General features: G+C 35.7%; 1 protein-coding gene across 1 annotated transcript in view; it reads left to right on the top strand.

Annotated features, from left to right (window-relative positions):
* Positions 1-23,313, top strand: part of USH2A (usherin) — a 396,028-nt gene that overhangs the window by 225,772 nt on the left and 146,943 nt on the right. Inside the window, 1 exon segment of the mRNA XM_032183742.1 lies at positions 14,712-14,891. Within this exon segment, the coding sequence (XP_032039633.1) occupies positions 14,712-14,891 (180 nt within the window).

Here is a 23,313-nt window from a genome sequence, read left to right as displayed (position 1 = left end):
ACTTCCCTGGGCAGCCTGTTCCAATATCTAACAACCGTTTTGATAAAGAAGTTCTTCCTAACATCCAGCCTAAAACTCCCCTGGCTCAACTTAAGCCCATTCCCCCTCGTCCTGTCACCAGGCACGTGGGAGAACAGACCAACCCCCACCTCGCTACAGCCTCCCTTGAGGTACCTATAGAGAGCGATAAGGTCACCCCTGAGCCTCCTCTTCTCCAGGTTGAACAAGCCTAGCTCCCTCAGCCGCTCCTCATAGGACTTGTTCTCCAGGCCCCTCACCAGCTTCGTCGCCCTTCTCTGCACCCGCTCAAGCACCTCGATGTCCTTCTTGTAGCGAGGGGCCCAAAACTGAACACAGTACTCGAGGTGCGGTCTCACCAGAGCCGAGTACAGGGGGATGATCACCTCCCTAGCCCTGCTGGTCACACTGTTCCTGATACAAGCCAGGATGCCGTTGGCCTTCTTGGCCACCTGAGCACACTGCTGGCTCATATTCAGCCGACTATCCACCATCACTCCCAGGTCCTTCTCTGCCTGGCAGCTCTCCAACCACTCATCTCCCAGCCTGTAGCTCTGCTTGGGGTTATTGCGCCCCAGGTGCTGGACCCAGCACTTGGCCTTGTTAAACTTCATACAGTTGACCTCAGCCCATCGGTGCAGCCTATCCAGATCCTCCTGCAGAGCCTTCCTACCCTCAAGCAGATCGACACACACACCTAACTTGGTGTCATCTGCGAACTTACTGAGGGTGCACTCGATGCCCTCGTCCAGATCATCGATGAAGATATTAAAGAGGACCAGCCCCAGCACCGAGCCCTGGGGGACGCCACTAGTGACTGGCCTCCAACTGGACTTGGCTCCATTCACCACGACTCTTTGGGCCCGGCTATCCAGCCAGTTTCTAACCCAACGAAGCGTGCGCCAGTCCAAGTCAAGAGCAGCCAGTTTCTTGAGGAGAATGCTGTGGGAGATGGTGTCAAAAGCCTTGCTGAAGTCAAGGTAGACCACATCCCCTGGACAAGTCAAAGGATACCACTGAAAGATACAGTGCTTTTTTTAATGCATGTTATATTTCTGTATTTTTACAACACCCTCCCTAATGTATATTGTGAAACTCCGCTTGATATGTTATTATCTTATCAGTGACCTACTATAGCGTATAGTATGTTGAGATGGCAAGTTGAAGACATGGAAAAAAGTTTATATAACATGTAACTTAATGCTTTCTGTCATGAAGTTGTTATTCCAACACTTTAGAGAGACAAGCTGATCTCATGCTGAATATTCTGTAGATGTCCCTTTCTTTATCCTATTCAAAATCCTTCAAATTTCACATATGTATGTCTTTGTCTTATTATTTCATGTACACTGTTTTCCACTAAACGTGTCGTATTTTTTTCAAGATATCCTATAACTTTCTGTCCAGCTTTTTTTGCAAATACACATACATCATAGGAATTCAAGTGAACAGCCTGGGAGCTCATTGGATATATCCTTGTCATAAGTTATATTGCATTTTTTTTGGAAAATATTTACCATCTTACAGTAAAAAAATACATCAGTAAACAGATTTTATATTTTTTATATTTTGTAATATATAAAATCAAGAGAGAATGTTTTAATTGTATAGACAAATACAATTTATAGACAAATGTTTAAGCATCCAATATTAATGCTTGTTTGTAATTGTAATGTTTTTTGTTTGTTTTGTTTTGTTTTCTGTTTAATTCTGATACTGCTGATATTACTTATTTTTGGTTACTGGCATGGCAAGTTCTTGGTAAATAGTTTCCATACTCGTGGTCAACATTTATCAATAGCCAATTGGAAGAGACAGAAATAGTATCATAAACTGATTGACTGGAATTACAAGCATGAAACATAGATCAGCAAGAGGTAGTTTGGATATTCTGGGATAGAGGAGGATGCTGATAATGGATTTTTCCATAGGGTAACTATGCTTTTAACAATGTATGTGAAAAAAAAAAAAAAATCTATATCAATTAGCCTTCATTTTTTAAATTCAACTGTATATTTTTCTGACAGTATTTCCCTCTGAAAGTACTCCTTCAAAGACAGGAAAGAGCTTTGTTGAGTCTGCTTCACTATTCTGATATTCCAGACAAACATTCATTCCCAGAAACTGAATATGAAACACAATTTAACAAATTAAGGGATGTATCCTAACTCCTTAGCACTCTGGTGATATATTTTCCTGCAAAGACAAGTTGCCTTGCCTCAAGTCATTTTAGTCCTGGAGTCTCCATGGAAGAGGCCTTTAGGAGGAATTTGTTTTGTAATTCATGAGTCCAAGGCATGAAATAATGTTGTCAGATCATAAACAGCTTTTCTTTCTTTAACAGATGCTTTATTATTATTAATTATTATATTATTATATTATTATTATTATCCAATACACTTCCAATTCTCAGAGAAGTTGTGGGACAAAGGTGACAGGACAGGATCAGGCTTATTTCCCTCAAGAAGTTTCCTTATTCTAGCCCTATGTACCCTTTGGTGTAGTTTAGATTAAGTACGGGATCAATTTTAATTGCATCTGGATAACTGAAATGAAGTTCTTGTACAAGATGAATCAGGCATTACCCCTTTTCCAGAAAAGAGAGTTAGAGGGAATTTCTCATCTTCCTTCCTGTGTCATATGACTACAGTAACACAAAATGAGTGCAAATCTGTAGTCATCTGGACATTGTGATGCCTTTGAATGCAAGTCTGACATCAAGAGAATCTTTAACTACCTGTACGTTCTTAGTGAGTTTCACTACACAAAGTTGCAGGGTTACACTCAGCAATCTCTGTTGTCTAGAGTGTAGAAATCAGGGTATGCTATTTTTTGATTTTTTAGTTTTTGCAACTTCTGTTGTTGACATAGCATCCAAGGGTCTTACTTTTGAGCAATGTAGTTCATCCTGTATTTTTGTAAAGAGAATTATTCATCTGGCAGCTCTGCTTATTTGGAGATGGTGTGCAGGAAAGCTTCCTTGTAGAGTACTTTATTCTTTTGGCAAATGAGAAAACTAATGATAGAATACATCACTTTTTTTGCAAAAATAATAATTAATAAATTAAACACCACCACCACCTATATTTATAAACAAGTTGACTTTTGAATCTGTATAGTAGGATTTTGGTTAGTCATATTAGTTTGATATTTAGAAAAAAATATATAAACTAAAAGAAGGAAACACAACATTTATTTACTTGGCTTCTATTCAAACATTCCTCTTACAATTTCAATTGGCTAAAGTACTTTCAATACATTCTCCAATCACAATATAAATATGGAATGTTAAGAATCAATCTCGTGCTTAAAAGCAATGTCTGCTGGGGAAGATATGCCACCTGGTGATGTCAACAGAAGTGGGAAGAGGAATGCTGAAAACACTTTCAGATCCTAGCATGTCTTGTGTTGAAGGCTTGAGAAAAGAGTATGAAAATTTTGTAGGATGTTATCTTCAAAGAAGAAGAAGGTAAGCATTTTACATGTAGATCTGACAACTGAAGAAATATTTTATTTTATTTTGAGAATTAAAATTCAGAAATGCCTAAGTGTTTCTAGGAGACTCTTTAGGCCAGTTTTAATAGTGACTTTCTTTTAAATGTAAGAATCATGGTAGTTCGTGTTATTACATCAAAATACAAATATCTGAGAATAGGTTTGCATTTACTGTTACTGCAGCTGAATATGCAATACCTGACAATAGATAAGTTAGGATGCACTTTAATCTTTGCAAGAAAACAACTTTTACAAATATAGTAGTATAGTCATTCCTTATATTTAATCAAAATTATATTTATATTTAATCAAAAAAATCCAAATATTTAATCAAATCATATGAATGTCCATTTTCAAGCAACCTTTAAACCTGCGTTTTTTTGTTGTTTTTTTTTTTTTTTTTCTTTTTTTTCCTTTTAATGAGAAGTTAAGCCTTTCCTCTTACGTAACTGAAACATTTGAGAAACAGCTATGAAAGAAACATGAATATTTTTTCCATGGTAGATAAATATCAGGGCTGTTTTTCTCCTGCATTAGGTCTCTTACCAAAGATGTGTATTATATCCCATGTTCCTGTGCCAGGATCATTATTTACTAAAGACAGGAAAAGTCACTCCGCCAAGGAAAAGCTAGTTCACAGAAGCTCAGGCCATGTAAAAGGCTTAAATTCTGTTGAAATTCAGTAGACACATATCCTGTGAAGCACAAAGTACATCATACCATGATTCATGATTGTTTAGTAAGTCTAACTTATTTTTATTTTTTTTTCATATAAATTAGCTAATTATGACTGTGGAATACCTTTGATGTGTCTAGATCCTGGTGAAACTGCATTGTGGTTGTTCTAGTAAACTGAGGGCAGTACTGGGAGGTTATAAATTCTCCACATACTTCTATCTACCCTGCTGAACTTGGGCAAGTCATTTAACCTCTGTGTAGCTGTCTCACTGTTTGTAACATAAGGATAATAATAATCTACCTCCCTTGCGCATTGTCAGGATTAACTAGCTAATGTTTGCATGTTTTCAAGCTATAAAGTACTATATAAATGCTAGGTATTATTTTTATTTGAAATGGAAATTATGGACTTGTCCTAACGACATTTGAGGGGAGAGAAAATAGGATGCATAATCCATTTTCAAGTAGTCGTGTTTAATCTACTAACTTAGATAAAAGGACTTAGGAGGACTTTGGCATCAAGAAATGTGACATTTAAAGTTGGATTTACATAGATAGAAAATTTGTGGTTTTGCACACACTTTAGGATAATTATTAATGTTTAGTCAAGCTTCAGTAGATTTTGAACAGCTTCACAATACACCATCTACTAGCATAATTTCCTTCAGCACCAAATATCCTCCTCTTTATTGTTTCTTGGTACAACTGCATTGAATAAAAGCAAAAGAAAGCAGTTTCTGTGATTTCTACATTGGACTGATTCTTGAGTAAAGAATCTGGCATCAGATTGCAAACAGTGCTTTTCAATTGATCTTCTACATCTCTCTATTAATGATTATTTTTTTCTTCGTGTGTATACTGGTCTTTTTCTGTATTGTGAAATTTGTTAGCTTTTTGTGTTGCAAAAGGGGTATATAATGCTGAGCCTCATGTCTGTGAGGTACGTATTGTCACTTTGTATAGGCTGAAATTCCTATTGACTGCCAACAGCAGGATAGTAGGATAGTCTCTTTGAGACTCTTCCGCCTTTTTGCAATAGCCTAGGGAATAATAGCAGTCTTCCAGAGGTGGCACTGGTAAACACTATTGAGCAAAAGAGAATTTGCTGATCAGTTCTCCTATGAAAACAGTCTTTTAGTTAATGAATGTCTTTTAGAGTTTTTAACTCTCATGAAGACTGAGGAAAGCCACTTTAATAGTGCTTAGGTATCTATGGTAAATCCTAAAGACGTTTAAAAGATGTTTAGATGTAGAGCTTAGGGATATGGTTTAGTGGGGACTGTTAGCGTTAGGTCAGAGGTTGGACTCGATGATCTTGAGGTCTCTTCCAACCTAGAAATTCTGTGATTCTGTAAATGCAAAAAGTAATTTATGACATCAGACAAAAAATTATTAGTGTCAGTAATGTAAATAAGTTATCCAAAAAAAACCACCAAAACCATATAGTCTGACTAGATCTTCCACAGATGAAGAAATCGTGTTTGGATAGTTATGTGTCTTGATTTCAAACAAATGCTTGTATATTAGAGAGAGCAATAGACCCATCTATTTCCTCAAGTACAGAAAGCATGATAAACTTTTGTTTTGTCAAGATCTGATGAAGTTTTAATTGAATGTTACAAAGGGGATCAAATTAGATTTTAACTATGCAACTTTCTTGTTTTAAGTCAAAAAGATCAAGATACTTTGGTAGGTCTTCCTTTTATGGGGGTGATCATGTGCAGTTACTATAGATGTTTATGCTAATCTATATGCTATTGCCCGAAACAGAGCAGAGAGCGCTATTCTACAGGTACAACAAACAGTCATCTGAGTGATTCTGTGTTCTTTTAATCTCCAAGTGCATTGTTTATGATGCCTCATGTAAGATGACTGGAAAAGCCAAAAAAATGTCTTATGTCAAATAAAAATCCCAGATCAGGTTTAGATCTTCATTTCTTCCAAAGTATTACAATGAAGTGTAATGGCATTTGACAGTATTGGCATTTTTTATATGACTACTTTTGGCTAACTCAGCATTCTGAAAAAATGAAGTGTTTTCTCTTTGTGATTGAAAGGGTTAAATAGTACCAATTCATTACTACTCACAAAAGGATTTATTTTGTTCTCATAAATCAGTTTTATTCCACATTTTTATTATTCCCTTGGGTCAGCTGCTCCAATTGAAATCAATATGAGTGCAAGTGACACAATCAATCTAGATATTTGATTATAGATTTGAGACTCCCAGTTCTGCTCTGTGTGTTTAGCTAGTCTTCTTCTGATAGTGTCCCTGGAGAATGGAAAATTCTTATTGACATCCATGAATTATGGGCATAGATTCAGAAACTAGATACTGTGATAATCTCCATTTATGTAGAGATGCAGTTAGAGAAAGAATGCTCTATCCACAGAAAAATAAACCTGAAGATTTTAAAACTATCTGTTTCCAAATTTCTTTTAGTGTGTAAAATCTCTCATGAAATAAATTTAATAAAGTCTCATCATTTGCCTATAAAAGCCCTCAAATAAAATGGATTAAATCCATAATTGCATGCCGTATCATCAGTTTAACATCACAAGAACAGTGAACATTTTTATTATTTTGTTATTTGATGTCCTCCTGTCATTATATACAACATGACCTTATGCCTGTTGTGGTGCTAAACTGTACTGGGACATTAAAGAAAACACCCTGCCCGATCAGGAGCTCATTGTGCTTCTGAGGACACAAATGGGTGATACACAATGTTGTACTCTAAATCTTATCAAAGGTGTTGCAAATTTTCCCTACTTCATGCAAGCATATTTATAGTATCATACCCTTCTGAAAGTTGCAGCTTGAGTAAGTTAGCAGTATAGCTGTAGATGCCTAGACTTGGGTTACTCTACCAAGCAAAGAAGCAGAGTCTGTCCAAAGAGTTGTGAGACCTCAGACAACATTCATTTTGAGTAATCTCATGCAAGGTGTGGAAGCCTTTGTTGAGCTCAAGCCTTTAACCAGTTGAGATTTCTTTTGAGTTCCATCACAATACATGGCTTCTGGGCTGAGGAAGTTTTATCCTTTCTCCACTGTTTGTGCAGTTAAGAAATAGTTCTCTTGGAAGTTTGTTATTGCTTGACTTCATCCACCATAGCCCATCGTTTTCCTCATGAGATCATCTAGGGTTTCTTTCTGGTTCATGTTTGTATATGATTTAATGCTTGTTTACAATGCATCTCTCTTGCTTACAGTATCATTGTATTGTATTTTTCTCCTTACCATTGTAAGCAAGAGAGAGACATCAAGATGAAGATATAAATACACCTTTCTCTGAGTATAGGCACCAACAGTAGACAGAAAACACCATTTAATTTCTTGGTCAGATTGATGGTTGGACTTAATGATCTTGAAGGTCTTCTCCAACCTAAATGATTCTGTAACTCTCAAACTCTCTTTCTGTTTCAAGCCCTTAATCATCTTTGCATAGATTCTACTCCTGTAAGTCCACGTCTTTTCCATACCAGGGAGCCCAGAACTGGACCCGGCACTCTAGAGGTCTCTTAGCAGGGCTTAGTAGAGAGGAGAGATCCCCTCACTTGACCTACTGGCACTGTTCTTCCTAATGTAACCCAGAAAGCAATTGGCCTTCTTTATTACAGATTCACTGCTGGCCCGTGTTCATCTTGTTGACCAGTAGGACCCCCAGGTCTTATTTTCAAAGCAGCGAAGTTGTTTTCCATCTAGCAAGCCCTCAGCCTGTAGTGGGAGCCAGCCCAGAGTAATGAACAAAATATTCAGCATATGCATATTGTAAGCCTCAAGACAATCTAAGATAGCTGAACCAAAATATCCTGTGAAAAGTCACAGAAAGTGCCTTTGTCTGTTTTATGGTGAAGGAAACTGAGCTGCAAAGAAGCAACTTCAGTAATACAGTCAGAAGCTGTATGTCTTTGAATTGTCACATTTCTGCTGCATGTGATGATAAGGACTTTCATTTTGTTCTTTAAACAGTTTTTTATTTTTCAGTCTTGAAACTGAAAGCAACTTTATTGGGGCAAAGGAAAAAAAAAATGAAGTTTTTCACTGCTAATAAATGTGAACTGTTCGCTATTTACAGGAGAATAAATAGTTTGGATTCATAGTTTAGTTAGTTTACCACAGTGCTTTTAAATTATCCATCTTGCTTCATCTACCTGGCCCCTGAGAGTGAGAAAGAAGGTTTCCTATGATAAGAGAGGCTTTAATTTTTGGCCTCAGAGCTTGATGGAGTGAGACCATGATCTGTCCTTAGGAACAATACATCTGTCAACTCAGGAGCAGAGGAACAAATAGCAGACCAAGGCAAAAAAAAAAAAAAAAAAAAAAAAAAAAGTGCACTCGTCTGAAAACAAAAATGACAACAATAACAACAACAACACAATATTTTGTTGAAAAGAGGGGTATAGAGTCAAAGTATAGTAACACAAAGCACTTCATATGAGCAGTATAACAATGACAATTGAAAAGCAGTCAAATATTACAGTTCTTAGGAGGAGAAAGTCACCAAAAAGGTGGGAAAATATTTTGATCTGTTATTAATGAGAAAATGAAACTAGTTGGAAGTTACATTTTTGATTCTGAATAGTGCACTAGAAACAGTGGAGAAGGAAGCGGGAAAGAAGAAACAGCTGAGAGGAAAGGAATAGCTAGTGTGGAAGTTAACAAGGCTGAAGAACAGGCGAAACTAATGGACAAAAGAATGAGATTACAGAAGAGGAAATCTTTGTATAGTTCTTTAGATCCATATATGATCTATTCCTTGGCCTGGATTTTTTGCTACTTTAATTTTTGGACTAGTCCTCTAAAGTGAGAAGAACTATAGCTCTGCTTCTATCTATTTAAATACCATGGAGCAACATGCTCTGTAATGTAAAAAAATATGTTATCAGGACCTGTAAGAACATAATGGAAACAGTAGAGAAATAGATATTGGTAATAGTATTTCAGAATGTGATCTAAAGCCTTAAACTTGCCACTCATCCTCCCCAAAATCTTTTGCCACATAGTAGCACACAGTATGTGGTGTACTTTGGTGACTCGTTATTTTGAAATAGCAATATAGAAAGAAGAAAATAACTTGTCAGACATTTGTGATAATCAGATTAAAGTGTTCCCAGCTTAATTATCTTTCAGGTTGAAATCTTTCTGCACATCACAAATTAACAGTCCTGTAATATCACTTTAATTCAGATGAATCTGGTGAGATGAATCTGGTCAGACAGTTTCTAAGGGCACTGCACCACAACTAGGAAGAGGTAGAAATTTTCTGTTATACAAAGAAGACTCAGTTATTAAAGTCCCAAATGAACAGAGAAGCATAATGAAGCTGATTTTTGACCCAATATCTTTAGTATGATGATGGCCAGCTCTTGATGATTAGAGAAGGAAAAAACATAAGCATCCAATGATTTTTTTTTTTTTTCGGACATAGCCTCCTTGCTTTCTGAAGCCAGCAGCAGAGTCTAGTTCTGTCAGTGCATTTGTGATGTGGGCATGTTAGACTGGTTATGTTTAAACTTACTATTTTAATACTCACCAATGGATTGGTGAGTATTAAATTAAATGATGATAATCAGAGTATTCAGTAATTTGAAAAGATTGGTCTTGCATATGAAACATGAGTTTTTGTGTTTAATACATAAAAAGCAACAACTCAGTTTATGACCTTTTGCCTTAAATCTATCAACTTTGGTCCAGATAGGAAGACTACCCTTAAACATGACAAGTTCCGGTAAAAAAAAAAAAAAAAAAAAAAAAAAACAGGAAAAAGAAGGAAAAGAAAAAAGAAAAGAAAAAAGAAAAAGAACAAAAAAAAGTTTTTAAATGTGAAATGAATACATTTGGTTTATATTATTTCTTTTTTTTTCCATTGCAGCCTTTGTCATGAGAATGGTTTCATGTTGTACCATTTTCTGCGCTCCTTACAACCTTTGTCACATGAATAAGATATCAGAACGCTAATGACTAATATACAGTATTCTGTGTCTGCTGATACTATACTGTACTACCATGACCTTTGCAATATTATGTATTCTGATTGGCTGTCCATTTCACCTCTTCCCCACAAGTTAATAAGGCTGTAAAAAGGAGAGAACTTGAAATGGCCAGCCAGTCAAATTACAGAATATTGAAAAGGTCAGAGCAGTACAGCACACAGAAAAAAATTACGGAATATATGAGGCATTAAAATTCTTGTGACAATGATTATAACAAGAATGGAAAAGGATACCCATTTATGTTATTTCAATCTAGTGAACCCCATAGGATGATGGACCCAGGACAGCAGTAATTTACGCACCAGCAACCCCCAGGAGCTTTATTCACCTATTTACAGTAGCACTCGGTGACAGGAACGCAGATTTGCTCGGGAGCCCCCTTTGAACTGTCCACTCAAAAACAAACCCTCAAATGCAAATACTCACCAGCTACTGTGCTGTGTGAAGCTTAGAACTCTTAAGCAATATTTTTTAATGATTTATGTATTTGTGTATCTTTTTAATGTAAAGATGACCAGGGAATAGGTTAGGGCAGCGGGCCAGCTGGAGTTCAAGAAGCTTTTGTATGATGCTCTCGGACATATGGTCTGATTTTGGGGTGGAGATTCTTGGTTTAGAGCCAGGAGTTGGACTCAGTGATCCCTGTGGGTCCCTTCCAACCCGGGATACTCTGTAATAGTCTATATCGATATTCTATTGCTCAGTTTTATTTCAAGTTCACATAGTTTTTCAGTATGTTCATGGATACTCCCTAGCCCTAATTACTTCATTTGTTTAATTTTTTCCTGAAACATTGAGATACTTTGTTCTGGTCTTACTAACTGGGAATAAACTTGGAACAGCACAAATTTTACTCCAGTTTTGGATTTATGCAAAAAAAATCCCTCAGAAATATTGGCAAAAATATAGAGAGTCCTACTAGCAGGAAGGCTAGTAAAAGAATAAAACTATCATGATGCAAAACTATGTGATTAAGAAGTATGGGGAAGCCTTTCATGTTTGTAAAGGGTTTAGTGTTTTTTGTTGTTGTTGTTGTTTTTGTTTTTTGAGTTTATGGGGAATGGTTTCTCTGAATCCTTCTTGATCTGAGTTCATATTTTGTAGAAGTGCTTGTCTCCATAAGTTTTGAAGGACATGATGAGCCAGTTCTTCTAGGATTTTTTTTTTTCCTCCTTAGGTTGTTCTTGTTAGCTGTGTCTCGAGGGGGTCTGTCGTGTTGGAATGCTTGTGACAGCTCTAGGCAGGAGCTACGAGGCAGAAACGTGCAGGAACAAGTAGGTGTTCTGATAGAAACCATTTGTCTCAAGTAAAACAATGTCTCTTAGGACTTTACCAGTGTCTGAGGCAGTTGCTGTCTAGGACTGCAGCAGCCTTGCTGATAGCCTAAAGCAGGATCGGCAAGCAGGGTGGAGAAAAGTACACATATGAAAAACGGAAAAAGAGAGGCCTCATCCACTTATACTCACAAATAGGGTCCTCACTGGAGCAGTCTAGGCAAGGGTGTCATGGAGTGATATGACTGGGTTATCACTGTATCGCTTTCCATCAGACTGAGCCTATGTGTCTGCATTTTCCAGCCCACTGAAAGCAAAGTTTAAGCAGTGAGAAGTGGCAAAGCTGCATACTGCAAGTCATCCCCAGCAAGACCTGCATTTTAAAAATGTTTTAATATTTCGCTTGCCAGTAGTAGTAACTTGTTTGGCCGGCAATGGGTTTAAAACACCTTTTGTCTGTGTAAAATTCAGTTTAGAAAACTTGTAAGCACTTCTTGGGTTTTTATTAGAAGTAATAAAAAATTTTGAATCGCTATGTTGTCTAACTCATTGTAAATTTGCAAGTTCATTTTTGAGCTGAATAAAATGGTTATGTAATTACATACTTCTCCTAATTATTGAGTAATTATGTACTTCTTATAATTGCCGAGTAATCACTCTGCTATAACTAGAATTTAATGTTACAACTAATTGTATAATTACTGTATATTAATGTTGTTATCAAGGCAACTTGGAATAGAGTATTATCCTTTTAATTCTTTTTCCATTACTCTAAACCATATTTTTTAAAAGATGTATAGTTAACCATTGGAAGAAAGACTAATGGTGGAATAGAAATATCAACAGAGGAAGTACATGTTTTCATTTTGGGCTCAGGTGGGTGAGAATAAAAATATTAACATGTTAAAACTGCACTGCAGATTGAAAAAAGTAAAATTTTCTCATGAGATGGCACATAAATTGCTCTTAGTGAGCCTGTCCTATGAATAGGGAGCCTAGCGTATGTGCTTTGATCTATCAACAACTGGATTTTTATTTTTTTCCACGTACTGTAGGTGAAACATTTAAAAAAAATGAATCTTTTTTTTTTTTTTTTTTTTAACAGCCAGAAGAGTCCTTAAGAGTTTTGCATAAGTAGGACTTTAAGAATATGTATTTCAGACAATTCTAATGAATTTATTATTAATAAAGCAATAGATGCATTTAACAGTCATGTTGCTTGGTGGGCGTCACAAAAAGTAAGTCACAGATTGCCTGGTGATGCACAGGAAAAATGTGGTAGATGATGGGAGAAAGGCGCTTTGCTGGATTGTATTTACTTCCAAATCACACACAGGGACAGTTTTACAAAGATGCCTAAGGTGGGTTTGATAGACAGTTTAAGAAATGACATCAACTAATGCAGATGCATTTTTCTAGTGCTGGCTGAATAGTCAGTGCACATAAGAGTAATGTCAGACTAAATAACTTAATTTCTGCAAAACAGATATCTCTGTACATGGAATGTGTAAAACTTGATTGATCTTTTTTGCATGATAGGAAACTTTGCATCCATTGCTGTTTATAAAATAGTGTCTCTAAGGCTAAGGCGAAGTTTGGTGAACTCCAAAATGAATCCATGAAGTTTCATGAAATTATTCTAGATTTTCACTGCTGTGTCTGTTTGCCTAATTTAGGTAGAATGTAAGCAATAAGGATCTAGATCACAAGGCTAATAAAAGGCTCATTTTAAAAAGGCTCATCTCATCTCCCTCCCTCCAAAAATTAAAGTCAGTTTGCTATATGTCAGCAACACAGTAACTGAAACACTGTGCAGCTCTGTGAACACCCAGTATGTGGATAATAATGGAGTGGCTTGGACTTGTACCATAAGTGAATTACAGACTGTTTTTAAGTATTAGTGGAAAGTCCAGATCACTCATTCATGGTAAAATGTAATGTGAGCATGACTAAAAGGTACTGCATTTGCACATTGAAGTGAATGTCATAGTAATATGGAATATCTGAAAAACTGCTTCAGGTTTAATTTCAGTTTTAACAGTGCACTTGAAACTTGCATAAAAATGAGTAAACCTAATGCAGTTCACTTAAAATAATTAAAGGAGAATTTCCATTTTTTAAACAATAATATCTTACTTAGATTTTGTAGAGGACTCAGACTTGAATATTCATTCTTCTGTCTGTGATAATGCCTTAATTTAAGATATTTTAAATAGCTATATTCTGTTTAATTTCATTGTGATACCTGTGGTTTCAGTGACGTCTGTGATTGTGCTGTTGTTTGTAATGCAGAATTTCCATTGACTTCAATACAAGAGCTCTTCATGGAATGATGGATAGTAGTAATAATATTAATCATTTATATAGCACTTTAGATGTTCAAAATATTGGATAATCTTTAAATGAGCCCAGCTTTTCTCTCAGATACATGAGTGAAATCTTTATTGAGTCAAAAAAAAAAAAAAAAAAAAAAAAAAGTGTTTATGTGTCATGCTATTTTTCATTTTCCAGTCTTGCTCATCAGGTATTTTGGGAAGTTTTATTTTGTTATTTTTGTATGGTGGAATATTTGCATATCTTAAATTTGTGGTCTTGAAAAGGTTGTAAAGCACAAGTAGTGGTGTCCTCTGATGATTTCAACAGATAAACTGCATACCCAAATCCCTGTTCTATTTTTGAGCGGATGGCAGGCAATGCTGGAAGGACTGTTTCTTATTGCAGAGGAGTAATTCTTAGGTAAACGCTGGCGTTAGCTTATACTAGTTGATAAACTCCCGAAGTCCTTTTCTAGTGAATTCAAGAAGCTGTACAAGTCTTACATAGCCATAAGAATTGGCCTTAACATTTCAACTGCTCCTGACAAGTTTGCATCTGCAGTTCTCACATAACTGCCCACGAACATGAGTAACTTCTGAAAACTGGCTGCTGTCTGCAGCATGTATTGTGTGCGCATATGTATATATGTATGTATGTATGTGTGTGTGTGTATATCAATCAACTTTGCAACCGTATGGTTGCTCTGTTTATTTTTCAACTTTTATGAGTACAGGAAAGTGTTAGCAAAAAACAGGAGAAAATGATGAACAATACTTATTCTTTAAATTAGCCATTTTTTGGCATTACTGGTATTAATGGCAAAGTTTCATTTGAGCAGAAGTCTTGCTTAAAGAACAAACTGTAGAAGACACAAAGCCCAACATTTATTCTTCTTCCCCCTCACTTTTTTTTTTTTTTCTTTTTTCTTAACAGCTGACAGTAATTATTCTGTTGTAAATGGCACTTGGATCTTACACAGCAGCAACGAATCCAATGTATGGGTACCCATTAAAGGACTGATTCCATTTTCTAACTACACAGTACAAGTGAATGCTTCCAACAGCCAAGGCAGCTTGATAAGTGATGCTATAACAATAGTCATGCCTCCAGGAGGTAAGTATGAAAAAGTGCTGTTTCTGTGCATGTAACAATTACACAAATACTCTGTTAAACAAAACGTTATTTATTATTGCAACTGAGGACTGGAAGCTAGAAGAATATGTTTGCATTAGTAGTTCTTACTGACAAAATTGTTCTTTTCAGCTTCTAATTTATTACATCGCTCAATTTAAAAAATAGAAAATGAAAACAGGTAGCTGCATAGATAACATTGAGTAAGTAAGAAGTGCATCATATGCCTATTTTGTTCTTTTCTTTTTTTCTGTGAATGGTGTTAGATTCTATTTTGGGAGGCTTATCTGATCTAAGAATTTAGAGTCATCTTCATTTTGTGGTCTGGTATGACCTCAGGAAAGTCAATTGCAGCGTGCTGGTTTACAACGAATGATACTCTAAACCCCTTTGGATATTATCTTAAAAAACAAAACAAACAATAAAATAAAATAACAGAATTAAGCAAATACTCTCTAAATACTGTTTTTTGTTGTTTGTTTTTGTTTTTTAACAATGAAAGCTCAAATTAACAGCTGATTTATATGTGTTACTTTTGTGTTCTCTTTCCATGGACATCCAAGTGAACTAGATTTTGCTGAAGAAATGCCACTGGAAGCAATGAAGATGATTTTAAATCATAAAATGAGAGCCCAGCTAAACTTGATCTTGAGAAACATGTAGATACAGCTGATGAGCACAAATAGTGTAGACTGACATACATATAGTGTGAAAGTACAAATAAATAAACTCAATCAATCAAACAACAACAACCACTAAATAATACAATTAAAAAATGACAACTACAAAAACAAACAAATTACAACAACAACAACAAAAAACATGATTATAATTGGTACAGTTTGCTTGCATGAAATGGATTGGTTTGGGGACAAAGCAAGTGAAAGACTTCTGAAAACTGTATAAATAAAAAGTAGAATTTGTATGACATTGTCAAGCAAGATGAAAAGGTTAAGTCCCATCACACTTTGTATTTTTCCAGTCTGTTTGTTAAATTATAGGTATTATTAACATATACACATTGTCATATAATAATAAAACCACGTATGAGTTATACTGTTCACTTAAGACACAGATATATCTAATCCCAGTGTCACTATTCATTTTTGCATGAAGAAATAACAAATTCTGGTAGTGAAATTTTTAGCAAATGAAAAAGTAAAGGATCTTTAAAGATAGACAAGGATGTGCACAAGTTTATGACAACCATTAAGATACACTTTCTTTCATCATTAGATTGTTGTTGATTACAATTAGAAAACTTATAGCTTTGAAATTATCTTTTTTATGACCTTGTGGTAGTTTAAAAGCAATACCTCATTGATTAAATAGGTTTTAGTTCATGCTTCCCTTTAGTTAATGATCTGAAAACGTATTATCCTGATTTACACATAAAATCATGCTGAAAAGCATGTGGCATTCACTAGGATATGTGTGTTTAAGTAGAATTAAATTAGCAGTGAGAGTTATTAAAGAAATCTTCCATAGTATTGTCCAGTGGACTGTGATCTGTAGTGAAATGAATAATAAATGAAGCACTACACATGAGAGAAGGACTCTCACACGCTATATATCCTCACAGTACATGTGCGTACATGCAGGCACGCATGCATTTATCTAGGACAATGTATGTTTAGTTTTTAATGTTGTTTACTATAAAGACTCTTTGAATGCTATACAATTCCAATGCATAGTACATTATGAGTAAAATGGTAATTTTATGTTGAGCCTTCACTGGCACATTAAAAGAAATCTGGATCTTACTGAAAACAGAAGGAATTCTATTTTTTACTTCAGTGGCCAAGGTTTCACTTTGGTAGAAGTTATGTTTGTTCAAAGAATCAAACAGTTCTCATTATATACAAAATCACAGCCTTCCAATGAGTGTAAAAATGTAGCATTTTCTTCTTAAGGGTACCATAAAAAATTCTGTTCCTAAAATTTACTTTGTGTGGAGTGCATTAGGGAACTTGAGGGAAGATTGTTTAATTGTCAGGTAGTGACAGAAAAGACAGAGTGTTCCATTTTGAAGTTACTGCAAATAACTGTTTTTCAATTACTCTACAATTTTTGCTTCCAACATGCCTTTCCTACGTTTTAATTTTATTTAAAATGTATTGCACATAATATAATGCACACTGAATCTTTGGTTTTACCTGATTGAATATATCTTAATTTCTCATCAAGCTGATTTGCCATGCTTAAAGTCAATGCTTAAAAAAAAAATCTTAGAAAGAAGGAATATATTTTATCTATGCTCTTGACTAATATTGCAGTGCAGGTTCAAGAGTTCTTGGAAAGATTAAAAAAAAAATAAAAACTGAATCCAAATGTTAATCCATAAATATGAAACTTTCTTTTGACCCTTGGCCTGTAGTGGTCTGGAGTTACTAATGGGGTTAGGATTTCAACTCTTAATGGGACTTGGTGCATTAGTGTTTTGTATGCATGGAATTCAGCATTCAGTTTAATAAGTGGTTGACATTGGTGATGTCCCTTAATTTGCTTAAATCTAATTGGCTCTTTTATCAGTCAAACCTGTATGGATTGGCAATTGATCAGGAAGGGTCAGCCATGACTGTGCATGTACTTAAATGCTGGAACCACCAGTTAAAGTCACTGTTGCATAATAAGAAGCTGAAGCCATGAGAACAAATGATCTTCAGAGTCGGAAGGCAAAAGAAAGCGGAGAAGTTTTTCAGGATGTTCAAGTTCAGAACAAAGGCATTATGGAGTATATAAATTTTAAATACACTGCTTTTTGCCTCAAGACTTAAAGCTTTTTTTTTTCCAGATGAACTGAAATCTTGTCTGAAACTGTCTTTGTTACATCAAAGAACTGCATAGAAAGCTAAAAGAGATGGAAGAAGCATAAAAGGGCATAGTTTAAAATGATTAGTGACAAATTTCATACCACAAAGGTAGAAGTAAATTTTTTTGAGTTTTATATTTTTTCCAAATAGAATAAATTTGTTCTATTTATCTTGTCCTAAATTGCTTTGGTAGAAGCTGTAAAAAATAATGTACTAGCCAAGGCTTCAAATTAATTTGAGGATGCCAGGTAGTAAAAGATCTGGAGAACAAATCGCTTTAAAATTTATTTAATTAGGTAAATGAATAGAAATGATACAGGGGATGTAAAACTGCAAAAATATGGGAGAAAATGTTCTGTACAGATCACTTGGTTATACGTTTTTCTTCTTAATAAGTGTTGTTTCTTATGTAGGACCCCACAAATTTGGAAATACTTTCTAGTAAGTTATGGTAAGCTAACAGGAAGGAAAGTTGCAGTCACTGCTGGTAAGATCTTATACTCTCATTAACTCCACATTTTCCCTGCCCCTGACCACAGGGAAAAAAATAATAATAATATGGAAGAAAAAGAGAAATCCAACATGCAGAAATGAAGAAGAGGTAGCTTTGTTGAGAAGTAGGGACGAGCAGAGAACGCAGAGAGATGCAGGCTGCTAATCTGATGAGAAGTAGGAAAATGGAGGCTAAGTCATCACCAATGAGAAAGAAAGCACAGAAAAGGGATGGAGTACCAGACAACAGAAATAAGTATGAAACTTGTTGTGAGTGGTAATTCTATATCTTATTGCAGAGAGTTGTCTTTTTGTTGAGCATTACCAGCCATAAACCTGGTGCAGCCTTATCTGTGAAGAGAATGGCTTTAAAATGTTGATATATGTTCCTGCTCCTTAAGTAATATGTAAAAGTGGAGATACTCTGGGGAAAAAAAAAAAAAAAAAAAGAGAGAGAGAGACAGAGACATGCTTAAGCAGTGAAGTGTCTTTTTAATCTCTGCCATAATTTATGGAGTATAATGCTGGTTTATATGCTTGGCTTGTGATTTGCACAACACAGTAATGTCTAGCTGTGAAAGATGTCAGATTTTGCCTTGGACTCATAAGTACCTGTCCTTTGCTGGTCCCTTGTTTGTACACAGGATGCTGTATGCCTCTGCCCATAATCTCAAGCTAGTTTTCAGAAGCAAAAAGCGAGCCTGTGAATTTATAGCTGTTGATGTTTGTTCACCATCTACAGAACATGGTGTCCTGCAGGCAAAGAATTTCAGACACTGTTAGTTTAGGTAACAGCACCTCTGAGACTGGATATTGAACCACATCATAGGATCATTGATCTAATTATGCAAACAAATAAGACCACATAGTACAACTTATTTTCACACCTGCAAACATTCACTCATGCTAGTTAACCATTGGAGTAAACAGGCCTCCTTAGATGAATGAATATTCAGTAAACAAAGCAAACTGATTCTTGTGAGGCCAGAATTATTTAGGAAGAAAAAACAAAGCTGAGTATGCTAAAATTTTCCTTGTGAGATAAGTTTATTTTTCTGTGATACTCAAGATCACATATATAGAGTCACACCACAAAACTGGTTTTGAGAAAATTTCCTAGATTTCAGGTGTTTCTAAAAAAAATGTTGTTTTCTCACTACTCTGCTTTAATCTGTTTTCCCCTCCACCTTCCCCATAGGCATAGAATAAAATCCAACAGAATTATTTTTATTCTGTATCTTTGGTTTCTTTTCAATTTTTCATCTCTTTCCTTCTCTTCTATCTTTTTTGTTTGTTTGTTTGTTTGTTTTTTGTTTTGTGAAGGTAGAGTAGGAAAAGCAATTGATAAATGGAAAAGATAATGGAAGTGTAGCTTAGGACTTAAAAATAAATAAATTCTTGCAGTATTCTATTGCATTCATTAAAAAAATAGATATCTAAAAAAATGAAAATTCTCAAACATATGCATTATGTTTCTGTACCTTCATGATAATATAATCTGTGATTTTAATGAGAAATAGGAAATGTTTTACACAAAATTGTTGAATACAGTTTGGGGGGGGGAGGAAAGCAGAAAGTTATGAATGAAAAAAAATTGTGGCCATATCTTTTCTAGAGGTAGCCTAAGGAGAGAGCTAGATAGAGTAGGGAAGGGGGAAGAGATGTCTTTAGCTAATTAAAGAGTGTCAGTGGCAAGCTGTGTAAATTGTCTGTTCTAGTTTCTCTGGTCCAGGAAGATGATTTCATAGTGTAGGATTGCAAAAGTGCTTGTGTAGAAAAATGAGTTGTTCTAATGAAACTATAATTCTTCTCCAAACTCTGTATTATTGATCTGTTGTTGTTTTCATTAGTTCTACTTTCTTCTTTTATTCCCCTCTCCCAGTCTGTTCAGGACATCTTTTAGTGAGTTTATACTGTGCTTATTCTTGGTTTTGGGTGGTTGGTTTTCGGTTGGTGGCAAGAGAAGAGAGGGGAAGTTTCATTACTGAAAGGGTGTGTCTTCAATGGGAGGCACAGAGGTGCCCACTTTCCTGCTCATTTTGCTAAACCACAGCCAACTGTGGCTCAGCCTAACTCCACACATCATGAAGGACCACCTCCGGGTTGCTTTAAATTGTACCCTTACCAAGTCCCTACTCCTAAAGCTGAAGATTGGCAAAAGGCAAAGACATTCCAACTATGTCGTTTGTTGTTGTTCTGATTGCCTTCTTCCCTTTTCCCTTGCATCTAGTCCTTTTGGGGTTTGGAAGATCCCCCGTAGTTCCAGCTATGCTATTCCAGCATGTCCTGTTCCCATGTTCTGGACATAGGAGAGCTGTTTTTGTCAGCTCTTTGCTTTCTGTCTTCTGGAGCTGCATAAAACAGGGCATGAATATCAACGTTGCGTTTTTAGTTGCCCAGGACATGGATGCTTTTGCTTTCTTGGGGACTGCCAGATGAGAAAGTGAGAACTGTGCAACAGTTTGAAATAGCCCACAGATCATCTCTAAGCAGGTAATTAACCTCCTTGTGGAGGTCTCAGTCCAAGTCTTTCCAAAACCTGAAAGTTTGGCAGCCTCTGATCTTGTTCCCCAGCTTAGACTGGGATTGCTTCTGCAAGAAAGGTGTCACCAAAGTTGAATGTGCCCACTGTGTACACAGAAAACAAGTGAATTCAGGTTGACTGATTTGGGATTATCTAAACAGTTCTTACAGAGCATGTAGAAAGAAAAGAAATTGATTGAGTGAAACGATGACATTATATAAAGAAAGAATACGTCTCTTTTCTCTATTTTTTCTTTCACTGAAGTGGTGATTGCTCTTACATACTAAGAACTGTATTTGAAATGGTTGTTCCTAAGAAATTGATAGTGCTGTCCAAAAAATTGAACAGGATGTTCCCAGTGATTGTAACCTGAATTAAGCAGCTGTAAATCTCCTGTGATGAAAATGTAGTCCTTTCAGTCTGTGTTTTAAAAATGAACAAAGGAGGAGAAGTGTTCCCTTCCTCTTAACTTTTTGTCAAAAGAAAGACTGTTTTGTAGAGAATAGATTTTGTCAAGGTTTTCCTTTACCTCAGTATATGGTGATGTATGTACAGATTGGAGTAAATGCTGTGACATTTCTCATGGCATATAAGGCAAAAAAATGTAGGCAACCTGGCTTGGGTTTGAATGAAATGTGACGGTATTACTAAGACTGTTTATCAATTAGGCTACTTAATTTTGAACAAGTAAACAGTAGCCAAGGTCTTCTCAGTAAAAAAAATACCTGGAACAGATCATTCATTGTTGTATATTGACACAGTTCCACTGATTTTGGTAGATTTATGTGTTCTTCAGCACTAGCTGAAGCCAAGAGTTAATTCATATTAATGGTTTATTTGTTATAAATATCTAGAACAGGACATTAACTGATGAGCAGCTATTTAACAATGAGGTATGAACATCCCTGTGTGGATGGGTTGAGTATAAAAGATTGTAATCCTTTTACCTTATTCATCAGATAAGTCAACGCTATATTTTGCATGGATTATTTCTGTGTGTGAATAAGCTTGTCTGAATTGCTTTCCATTCACTTTAAAAATTAAATATTTTGCTTCAGTAGATAACATATTTCTGTCAATTGAAATGCTGTTTTTAGTGGGGGACCAATCCATAAAAACAGGTAGGGATTTCTGCCATAGTCAGGTGGAACAGAGGTGTCACCTTTCGTATTCTGTTGTAGCTTATCATTGTTTAGAGCATTGGCCACAAAAAAAAAAAAAAAGATCTAGATTGTTTATCCTAAGTGACTGACATTCCCTTCTCTTCCCTTCTCCCACTTTCCTGGGCAGCATACTAGGTTCATGAGCACTGGGTTCATACTGGGTTCATGAGCAAGGAAGGCAGAATATGGCCCATCTCTCCTGCTGAAAGTCTGCTACTGAGCAAAAAAGAGATACCTTATTTATTGAGGGAGAAGACAGAGCAGGCACTACAATAACCCAGGGGTAAAGCCACTTCTGTGGTTGGGGTGAGGCAGTATGCATGTTGGCAGCAAAGGGGTTGAGGGAGCTGCTTGTGGGTTCTGGGCAATTGTGGATCTGGGTTCATTGGTGTTGATACTCAGCATGAGCATGAGAATGTGATCCTGTTGCTTCTTTTTTTTTTTTTTTTTTTTTTTTTTTTTTTATAATACAGCATAATTCATTGATACTGCAGCTGCTGAACTAGACTGTAACATGAAGTGACAGCCATAGCATTGCAGTTGGCAATTTTGAGGAGTGATAACAATTCTTGTTTACTCTGTATATGTGATAGTTTGGATTTGTTCAACTTGGCCTCGTATGTTACAAAAGAGAATAATATACAGTGTTTTGTTGTTATTTTCCTAATTATAGTAGTTTTATTTCCAGAACTAAATTCCTGGTTCTGCTCTTTGCCACTGTGCAGATTAGTCCCCTGAGAGTTTTGTGTGTTGATCAATGGCAGGATTTGGTTATATCAGGAGAAACACTCTATACCCTTAATGATGACAGATACAATTAAATTAATTCTCTGCTATTTCCTTTGATGTGCATGCATTTTTCCCATTAATACTGATGGGCTTTAGAAGCACAAGCACATGTTGGGAGTGAAGCAAGCTCCTCAATGTTGTATTTTGCTCTTTGTGGAGCTGACTATATCACTTTGTGTCTAAATGTAAGGAAAGCTGCTGACAGTTTTGATATATTAAATTATAACTGAGAACTAATTCAAGGATCAAAGATACTCTTTGGGAGAGATCACTTTAGTGGTAGGAAAAATCATTACCTTTTTTCCCAGTCTCATATATTTGTACTGTGTGTCTTGGAAATATCATTCCCTACAGTTTCTGAATCTTGATGTTTAATTTAACACAAAGGTCTTTGAGCAGCACAATGGGAGGGGGTCTTCTGCTAGCAAAACCTCGTAGAAGGAAATCGAAATGTACATGTTTTTTTCTCATTTATCAAAGAAGCACAAAAATCTAAACTGACATTTTATATCAAATGAATTATGAACTGTGTACTTTGTACCTAAGGGAACAACAACTAAATTAGACTTTTGTTAAAAAGAAAGAGAGAGGAAAAAAATAGGCTTTTAATAAAATATACAGTC

Source organism: Aythya fuligula, chromosome 3, assembly GCF_009819795.1.
Source record: "Aythya fuligula isolate bAytFul2 chromosome 3, bAytFul2.pri, whole genome shotgun sequence".
Lineage (NCBI taxonomy): Eukaryota > Metazoa > Chordata > Aves > Anseriformes > Anatidae > Aythya > Aythya fuligula.
The sequence above is the reverse complement of the archived record's forward strand: the minus strand, read 5'-3'. Positions and strand labels throughout refer to the sequence as shown.